Consider the following 10,716-nt stretch of genomic DNA (forward strand, 5'->3'; position numbering starts at 1 on the left):
CCTAAAGTTGCATGTATTACTTGGAACTGCATACTATGTCATATATTTGGCTTCTGTGTATCATATATGTTGATTGTGTGAATTTTTACAGGTCCCCAGCTTAGCATTAGCTGCTAAGTACTTTTTTAAAATGGGAGTCGAGGGGAAAAGGTTCCGTCCTACTGTAAGTATAACAATTTTTTCCAACTGTTGATTTTCACAGGTTTACCTAAAGTTGCATGTATTACTTGGAACTGCATACTATGTCATATATTTGGCTTCTGTGTATCATATATGTTGATTGTGTGAATTTTTACAGGTCCCCAGCTTAGCATTAGCTGCTAAGTACTTTTTTAAAATGGGAGTCGAGGGGAAAAGGTTCCGTCCTACTGTAAGTATAACAATTTTTTCCAACTGTTGATTTTCACAGGTTTAACTGCTATCTTCTTTGGCTTCTTTAACATCACTGACAATCAAATCATTTTAGTTTATTTTGGGTTATGTGTTCTTGTGCGCATGTTTCTATTTTTTGTGTCTGTGCGTGTTTAGGACAACTGTGACACAATAGGCAGTTTTCTAAAATGGAGCTGAATGACATAGTCCCCACCACTTGATCACAATTTGATCTAATCCAAATCTGGAGCATAGTTTTGAAAAAATTTATTGACATACTACATTTGATGCAACCTAGTGTAGGAAATGGTGCCAAACCAGATTCATTGCTTTCTGCTGCCTGTTCTGACACTGCAGACATCTGTGCACGCGTGCTTGCTGTTAGTTTATTGACATGCAGAACAATGTGACATAAAGCATGTGTTCCTTCCTGAAGGATACATACATCATCTGAGTTACTCTTTCTTCTTCTTTCATTCCGACTGTGACTGCGAAATTTGTGCATACAGGTCTTATTATTAATGGCATCAGCTCTAAACATATCCAAGCCTATATCTGCTAGTACTGGTGCACCTAGTAGCGTATCACACAAATTGCGTGCAAGGCAGCAGTGTATTGCAGAAATAGCTGAAATGATTCATGTATGTTCCAACTGATCATTTTCTTTCCTTTTTAATCATTACTCTTGATTTAATATTTCGGATACTTAGTTGTCAAATGTAGCAGATTGAATCTCCTTTGTTTTTAAATACGCCATATATTTGGATCTTCAGTTTTCTTTTTCCTTGTCTTCTTAGGTGGCAAGCCTTCTTCATGATGATGTGTTGGATGATGCGGACAAGAGGCGTGGAATAGGTTCATTGAATTTTGTGATGGGAAACAAGGTATTTCTGTGCATTATTTTATTAAAGATTTTCACTTGAAGAAGAATTATACCTAAAATGATAACAATGTTTATATAGAGGGCAACATTGCATAGTTTTACCGTAGTAAGTACACCAATATTATAAACTAAACAGATTACAGATTTGATTGGCAGCTAGTGCATGATAGAGGCAAGCACGTGTGTCAACGAAGTTTTACCTGAAATCCCATGTATCGCCCAGGTTACTGTCAATCACTGCACATAGACGCGATGATACAAATCAATTACTCAGCATGCAGAGATCAACTGATTGACAGCCTCTACATTCCTTGTATGCAAGAACATTTTTCAGGAATCTTTTTACAAGATACTTGTATCTAAACCTAGAGATTTTTTAAGTTGTGTCTAGAGCATTAAGAGGCACTGCAAGCAATCTGCATTTAAGGGACTGAGGGGTTAGGGTTTAGGAGATTGCAAGAAACCAACTGACCACTCCATTTTCAGAATACGGTTTCATTTACCTATGTGGTTGTGTACACAGATGATTGTGACAGATTGCATAAATATGTTTACTTTGTAGTCGCTTGGTTTCTCCATGCTATCGAAATTCTATCGACATTCTTGTGGCTTCTTGCTTCTGCATTTCAATTTAGCTTGGATCAGCACATCCAACAAAAAATTGATCCTTTTGTATAATATTGACTTGAAGTTACGGAGGAAATTAATTTTATGTGTATACAAAGGTATGGTTCTTGATTTAGTGAAATTGAATCCATATCCAAAGGTTCCAAGTATAGTTAGATGTACATTAATCTGCAATTTCCCAAAGTTAATTATTAGAGTGTATGGATTACTGACATTGTCTTTATTTGCAGCTTGCCGTGCTGGCAGGGAATTTTCTACTTTCTCGAGCTTGTATTGCACTAGCATCACTTAACAATACTGAGGTACCTGAACAGAGTTTAGAGTCAGTTTGGTTTTTGTTATCCTCTAATGTAATTTTCAAATTCTATCTGTTTTTGCATTTTAATGTGTGGCATCTTATTTTTTTATTCGCTGTAACATGATCTCTTTTGCTTAATACATACATACATATATATATATATATACATACATACATACATATCAGACCTTTTTTTTTTCACTATTGAAAATGTTTTAGTTTCCAATTTTCTGTTCTTCTTCCTAGTCCTCTCCCTGCCTTTACTTTTGTTAACCCCTTCTTTGGGTAGCCCGCCTCCTGTCAAGAGCCATGTGTTCTTTGCTCAATGGAGGGCTTTAAACAGTACTAAACTTGTCAGTCGAGAGTAAATAGCTAATCATCATAGGAGATCCTCGTTGTTTGATGTTTGATTCTTATGAGGGTTTGAGTATGTTAAAAAAGGAGCTTTACGTAAAATTTGATTTGGGCTTTCTTTCTGGCATTAAGGAGAGAACTTCTCAAATTTGTAAAATTTTAATTCTTGTAGTGAGAAAAATATTGTCAGCTGAGCTGGACTATGAGATTTATAATTGCAAGAACATGGCTTAATCTTAATAGTTGTTTGTTTCTTGATTGCTTCCTTGCAGGTTTTAACATTGATAGTGACCATTATTGACAACCTGATTACTGGTGAAATGATGCAAATGAAATCTACGTCTGAGCAATGTAATAGGTAGACTGTCTGGAACTTACTCTACGATTTATGTTGCAATATTATACTTTTGCACAAAAAAAAATTAATAAATAAATAAAATTAAATAAAATAAGAAATAAAATAAGAAGAAGTCACACGTGTAAAGGCACACAAAGGAAAGTGTGAAGTTAGAGAAAGAAAAATGGTCACAAAATTGTAAACTATTTGGTACAATTCATTTGTTTCTAGTGGATGAAAATTTATTTGCTCTTATATAAAATCATTTTTAATGATTATCTACAGCATGGAGTATTACATGCAGAAGACATATTACAAGACAGCTTCACTATTTTCAAACAGTTGCAAGTCTATTGCTGTCCTGGCTGATCAAACTGAAGAAGTAGCTGAGCTTGCCTATGTATATGGGCAAAATCTGGTTGGTTATCAATTTTTTATGGTACAAATTTTGCTTTATTATACATATAGTAATTCTAGTATGATAATGTAATGATCATGCCAGGGTTTAGCATATCAGTTGATTGATGATGTCCTTGACTTCACTGGAACATCGGCTTCTCTTGGCAAAGGCTCTCTATCTGATATTCGCCATGTAAGTTCTCTTTTAGGTTATTCTTTTCTCACAATCCTTTGGATACTATGGCAAAGGCTCTTTTCTCACAATTAACTGAGAACAGTGGTTAAGAAATGATATCTTATGTTTTACATACTTACGAAGCATTTGAAAAATTGGAATTGCGGGTTAGTTTTACATTTCTCACTGGTTCAACTCTTGTGGCTGTTATCAATCCATTTGACATTAAGATGTCAAAGATATAGTCATGTTGCATGCAAATACAATAAGATATGAAGGTTTGCTTAGATTTGTATATATCTTTTGCTATCTCATCAACTGAAAAATAAGTTATTATGGACTTACTACATGTCCTTGTGATATTCTCATTATAGATGTTTATTTTTCTTACCTTTTCTTCATCTATTTCATTCTTGTGAGGTAATAATTCATGTTTATTTACACAGGGAATTGTGACAGCTCCTATATTATTTGCAATGGAAGAATTTCCACAATTACGTGACGTGGTTAAGCAAGGATTTCATAAGCCTGCAAATGTTAACGTTGTAAGTACCTGAATCATCCTTGCCTCTCTACAGTTAAAACAGGAAATGGTGTATTTTTCAGTATTGATCTTTCAAATTTTCTGGCAGCATTTAACCCCTCACCCTCTCTCCTATTCTTAGCGTAATTATTTCTATCATTCTTATTATAATTACAACAGGCTTCTCCAGAAAAATTGCAAGTCCTGTGACTTGTGAGGTAGTTGATCTATGGATATGAAACCAATGCTGGAATGTTAACCTAATATGCCAATATCTAATCTGGAAACTGCTGTCAAAAAGAGAATATTAGTATAAAATCCGAAATAAAAAGTTAGAAATTCAGGCATGATCGGGAGTAGTCGTGATTTCACTACCCTAGAAGATTGAGGACCCGCCTATCGCCCTTACGCAGTCGATCCTTTCTTCCCTAGCGGTAAAAAGCCCCGGTTCGGCCGGCCTCCGTACTCGGGCGAGAGTAGCAGAGCTTCTGCTCAGACGAAGATGGTTGCCCGAAAAGAAAATAATAGTAGTCGAAATTTTAAAGAGAGAAATGGAGGTGAAGAGAGAAAGACTTGTTGTTGTTGTGTATCTTCCGAGGAGGAGAACCCCTATATATATAGGAGTTGGAGACCAAAGAGTCGTTGCTCCAAATCCGCACACGTTACACAGGATCCGCGTAACTCCCCGCGTCATCTCCGTATCCGTTACGAACGAGTCAAAAGGAATTACAAAACGATAAAATTAAATATTTGCGATCCAAAAATGTGTGTGTGTGTGTGCGGTGCGACGTGGCGCGTGCGTGCGTCACGACGTGGCGAGGCAAGGCGTGGCGCGCGCGTGTGTGTGTTATGCAAAGCTCACAAAAACCAAAACATTATTCAAAGCCCAATAAGGGGTGTTCCATTGTAAACCACTTACAATCCAATTCAATTTTTAATGTGGGACTATTCACAAAGGCAAAATTGCCTTTTCATGAACAATACATCCAACAGTCCCCCCCAAAAGGCAATATTGACTGAAAACTCAAAATCAATAAATAAATCAATAAATCACAAGAAGGAATATAGGTTGGGCAACCTTTCGTATCGTGAATTCGGGAGAGGTAGCTTTCGGTTTTGAACGTTTCCTTAGTGAGTTCATCGCTACCTAAGGGATATAATGGACTAGGCCTTGAATTAGGCCCCTTGAATCAAGTATTGATAAAAACATACACAATACGTCTTCATCTATTAAGCAAAGCGGGTTGAGCGTCAAAGGTCATGCTCACAATAACCGACTTATGAGAGTTTCTAGGGGTTAGCTCAGCCCCTCAACCGTGGTCATCACGGTTTCTCTCACGTAGGTAAGTCCTTCAAGGGTACTACAGCTGGATATCATACCCTCCGTAATACACACGTTGAACTTATTAAGAATAAAACTCAGCCTAACCAGCTGTATCATAAGAGCATCGTCACCATAGAGAAGGGAAAGTAGCAGATGCTACCATAATGATATATAAATATATCTAGGTCGATGTTTCACACGAGAGTCACTAGTCCAGCTTGTTACTATCACATTAAACCTACATTGGGACTACGTCTCCAGATAAAGGTTAGGTTATCACTGTTAGTGACCTCATCTATGGGCTTAACCTCATCTCTCTCGATGAATCCAGAACCACATTCCTGGATAATCCCTTAGTCAAAGAGTGAGTAAGATTCTTCTCAGACTTTACAAAGTCCAAGATCACAACTTTACCTAGCAGGCGTTGTATAAATTTATATCTTATTTGAATATGTTTGTTAAGTTTTTTGTTTACATGCACTTGCTTTAAAAGCTCTATGGTAGATCTAGAATCAGAATGAATGGAAATAGGAGGAGAATGTTTAGGGATCAAAGGAAGTTCAGAGAGTAAATCTTTCAACCATTCTGCTTCTGTGCAAGTGGTATCAAGAGCAATCAATTCAGATTCCATGTTGCTCCTGGTAATTACTGTTTGCATTGTTATCGAGGCGCACACCTCAGGCGCGCCCCAGGTGCAGGGCGCTGTGGGTTGGAGCAATTGCGTCCGATACTAGAGGCGGGGCGCTGCACGCACACGAGGCGCGCGCCTCGTGCTCGCCCGTGTCTCGTGTGCGCTTGACACTTACATCATGTAATATATTCTTTATTTTGTTTTTTTAAATAATATACATATTACATATTTACATCAGTAATAGATTCTTTCATGCTAATTGCTAATCCATTCTCCATCTTTTCATGTTTAACTTATAAAAAGGAAATAGTAATTAGTAATTTAGTATACTTGTTTGCTAACTGTAACTTACTTCTCTAATTAGCATGTTAACTAGAAAATTATGAACATGTAAATATATAATTGTTATCTCCATTCTTCATCTTTTTATGCTAATTAACAAATAGCAATTAAGAATACTAACTAGAAAATTATGAACAGTCATGATTGTTAATCATTTAATTGTTACTTAAAAATACATATATCATATTTTAAAATAAAAATACATATTTCTTATTTGTTACTTGCTTGTTTTGTTTCATAGACTTTTGCTTATGTTGGAGTTTGTTACTTGCTTGTTTTGTTTCATAGACTTTTGCTTATGTTGGAGATTATCTTGCATTGTGATTTGTGAAAACTTATGAACTTCTCTATGTTATGCATGCTAATTAAGACTCTTTCGTGATTTAGTGATTTAGTAGGTGAAATTATATTTCTTAGTTTTTTATGTGACAATTTATAAACATGTTGCTTAAAGCTTCTTTGTCTTATGTTGGAAAATATTAGTTAGAGTTGTGTCTCAGTTCAGTAAGGCGCACGCATCGTTGTGTGCCTTGCGCATGGTGTGCGTAAGGGACTTTTGCGCTCCGCATTGCGCCTTGTGCCTCGATAACATTGACTGTTTGCTTACAGGATTTCTAAGAGACAACTACACCATATATATATATATATATATCCAGATGTAGATTTTACACTGCTAGAATCCGTGACCAAGTTAGTGTCATTATATCCTTCTATAACATCAGGGTACCCAATGTAAGTCAAGCAATAGTCAACTGTGCCTTTCAAATATTTAAAAACTCTCTCTAAGGCAGACCAGTGGTCTTTGCTAGGGTTGCTGGTATACCGGCTCAGTCTCCGTATAGCATAAGCTATATCGGGTCTGGTCCGATTGGATATGTATAGAAGAGATCCAATCAGCTGAGAATATTTCAGCTGAGAGACATGCTCACCTTCATTCTTCTTCAAGGATATAGAAGAATTATAAGGTGTGGAGACAAGTTTAGAGTTATGAAAGTTAAATTTGATCATCATTTTTTCAATACTGTGAGAAAGACTCAAAGATATTCCTCTAGTGTCTCTAGTGATTTTCATTCCAAGTATCATATCCGTAAGACCTAAGTCTTTCATGTCAAAGTTCTTGAAAAAATAATCCTTAATCTTTAAAATTAATTCAAGAGTTGTTCCAAAGATAAAGATATCATCAACATACAGACAGAGGATAACATAATCATTGTTCATCACTTTAGTGTAAACACACTGTAGGCGTCAAAAAAATACTTATAGATATTCAAATACTGCTCAAAGAGAGGATGATGCGTGTTATTTTCTAAGTCAGAGGGGATTATCCAAGGTCAAAAGAAGCAAAGGAACAGATGAAATAACATGGACTGACGCGCGTTAACACAGCAGCCAACAACTGACGCGCATTGGTGCGACAAAGTATGGTGACGCGCTAAAGCGCGGCAGCGTGTCGTGACGCGCGTATGCACGGTAGGATATGGTGACGCGCAAATAGCTGGGTAATCTCCTATGTAATTTGCTGATAGTTTTTTTAAACATCTTTTGAGAGTCCACGTGGCGGCATACCAGAAGAAGAACGTGTGCTAACGTGGATGGGTAGTTACAGGCCGAGAAAAGTGACATTTCGTGGGCAAAAAGTCGTGGGAGAACGGTTATAAACATGACTGAACGTGACAGAAACCGCCTCCTTAGCCGCGCCAGCCTACACTGACGCGCTAATAGCCGCGGCAATGAAGACTGACGCGCCCAAAGAAGATGTGGTGGGTTGGTTATTTTGCTCCCGTTTCAGCAGTTAGGGGCCCTTATCCCAATAAATACCTTCTTACACACGAAATCAAGGACGGAGAGCAGATTAGAGCAAATAAGCTTGGGCGTTTGGCGAATTTTGAGTAAGAAAGAGAGTCTTGATTCCTCAAAAATACTTTCAAGAATCTTTCGTTTATTCCTAGAGATTTAAGCATTGACTTAATCTTTAGAAGAGTGGACATTTTACACCGATAAGATATTCGCTTTAAATTCTAACTTCGATAAACGAAGAAAGAATCCCCAAAGCCATCACAGTTTAATTAGAATCTTGTGAATCGGTGGTCCATGGGCTAACGCACCCCCGACACAGGCAAAGTTCCCACAAAAGCAAAAATCGATAAACGATTTTTGTGTTATTTTCTAGAAAGTTATAATTTTCTTATTTTTTTATTGTAATTCGTTGTAAGCGATTGAAGTTTTAATGGATTCCACAATGAAACCAACTTTCGACGAAAACAAACTGACAACCATAGTGGGAGCCAACGGTCTCGCTACCGAGACCGTCGTATCGCAACCGATCAAGATGTCGGTTGAATCCACGGTCGAGTACGAGTTCGACCAAGCCAAGTTTGAGGAATATCTCTCATCATCCTCTTCAAGATCTTCATTGTCTCGCAAGTACAAGAGGATCTCACCATTAAAGAAGACTTACATGCCAAAGAAGGTCCAAGGTGAAGACTCTCACCTAATCGTTGCTGAGGCCTCCTCTCACAACATTATCCCAGCGGCTGCGAAAGCCGGAAGCTCTGCTCACGATGATTCCTCCCTAATTAAGGAATCATTCGATCGAAGTTCGCCAACTCTGACGAAGAGGGCTTGTCAGAGACAACGTCAGCACCGTGCCTGTCAATTGGCCAAGGCCATGGAACAAACTGACGGGGTTCGCTATTATGCGGACCTAGAGTCGAGGAAGCATCGAGTGGTCCAATTGCCTCAATGATAAACCACTCACATTTCTGCACAACTCACAACGGAGGAATGGACTATCGTCAAAATGGCTCGTTCGACCCTTAAAGAACCCATACAAAAGCATCGTGCAAACGCCGCTCGTACCCGTGCCCTTCGTCAACAAACGTGAGAAGAGAAGAAGGAAATGGTATCTGAAAAATCACCAAGAACCAGCCAAGTGTGGATCCCCAAATCCAAACTCGTACAAAAATTACATCAGCAGGATCCATCCTTCTACCATGGCAGTCTCCACTGTTGCGGCACAATTTTTAACTGCGGCAGCGTCCACTGCCGCGGCACAACCTTTAACCGCAGGGGTCAATCCTGACTTGTCAAAATCCAAAATTACAATGGCAGATGGCCTCGGTCCTTTACTTGAAGATCGAGGCAAAGCTCCGGTCAAAGAACGCTTCGGTTCGGTGAATAAATTCCAAGTGACTTTTCAGGCTGGGGGTCGTACGCATCCTCCCACCAACCCAAAGCAATTTTAAGTTGGGAAAATTTTGATTTCCACCCGCTTGGCGGTTCGTAATGAAACTCAGGAGCCCGTTAAGACTCGCACCCGCAAGAGGGTGGTTCTAAATTTGCAACTCCTGACATAACATTGGATCGTTCAAAGGTAATAATAAGTTGTCCTGAGAATGCCAACAAGACTTTACATCCCCAGAAGAAGACGTGTTCGTCAAAAGACATCGTTATACTTGGAGGGTCATACTAACAAACGATAGGATTCTTCGGTAATCATAGCGATGAGTTATACTATCAAGCTGGGGGTGTGAACAAAACTCGAAAGAGGATTGTCTGAGAAATGAGCTCTCATTGTTCCTGTACAAGATTCATTAGAGCAGTACTGTCGGAATGTGACTACTCCAAACGAGAAGCCATCCCGCAAAGAGTCTCAGTGTTCCAGAGGCACTCCTGACATAACATTGGATCGTTCAAAGGTAATAATAAGTTGTCCTGAGAATGCCAACAAGACTTTACATCCCCAGAAGAAGACGTGTTCGTCAAAAGACATCGTTATACTTGGAGGGTCATACTAACAAACGATAGGATTCTTCGGTAATCATAGCGATGAGTTATACTATCAAGCTGGGGGTGTGAACAAAACTCGAAAGAGGATTGTCTGAGAAATGAGCTCTCATTGTTCCTGTACAAGATTCATTAGAGCAGTACTGTCGGAATGTGACTACTCCAAACGAGAAGCCATCCCGCAAAGAGTCTCAGTGTTCCAGAGGCCTTTCACCGAAATGTCGAAGCCTAAACCGAGATATTTCCACAATAGAAGATTAGCTATTCGAGATGACGAATTCCCTGAAGCCACCATCAACATGGCTGATAAAGGAAAATCTAAGTGGCATTCAAGTAAATCAAATCCCGACTTTTCTCCGGAAGGAAAAGTCAATTCAAGAATTACTCAACGGATGTCTCGACTCCAGTTAAGAGCCATCAGACGTAGGGACTACAAGAGAATGCATGAAGGAATGTTCTCGGAGGATGAACTCTCGGACACTTGTTTAGCGATTGCTTCTGATGATACAATGTCTAGCACGGGACAAATCAGAGAAGTGCTCACAATCACTCATGATCAGTTTGCTCAAATACTTCAAGAAGCTCTAACCAAACAATGTGAAGAAATTAGAGCTGAGATAAAGACAGAAATAGAGTTGGCTATTCAACAAATGAAAGAATTACAA

General features: G+C 38.6%; 1 protein-coding gene across 2 annotated transcripts in view; it reads left to right on the forward strand.

Annotated features, from left to right (window-relative positions):
• LOC109836853 (solanesyl-diphosphate synthase 1, mitochondrial-like) overlaps window positions 1–10,716 on the forward strand; it is a 34,030-nt gene that overhangs the window by 8,782 nt on the left and 14,532 nt on the right. Inside the window, exons 1-8 of one of the 2 annotated variants that reach the window (XM_020404920.1) lie at window positions 96–163; window positions 882–1,013; window positions 1,170–1,256; window positions 2,113–2,184; window positions 2,807–2,892; window positions 3,157–3,289; window positions 3,374–3,463; window positions 3,892–3,990. In XM_020404920.1, the coding sequence (XP_020260509.1) occupies window positions 131–163; window positions 882–1,013; window positions 1,170–1,256; window positions 2,113–2,184; window positions 2,807–2,892; window positions 3,157–3,289; window positions 3,374–3,463; window positions 3,892–3,990 (732 nt within the window). In that variant the 5' untranslated portion in view covers window positions 96–130. Of the gene's footprint in view, window positions 1–95; window positions 164–881; window positions 1,014–1,169; window positions 1,257–2,112; window positions 2,185–2,806; window positions 2,893–3,156; window positions 3,290–3,373; window positions 3,464–3,891; window positions 3,991–10,716 lie in introns of those variants that run through there. The other variant, XM_020404988.1, reaches the window with a different exon arrangement.

Source organism: Asparagus officinalis, chromosome 1, assembly GCF_001876935.1.
Source record: "Asparagus officinalis chromosome 1, Aspof.V1, whole genome shotgun sequence".
NCBI lineage: Eukaryota > Viridiplantae > Streptophyta > Magnoliopsida > Asparagales > Asparagaceae > Asparagus > Asparagus officinalis.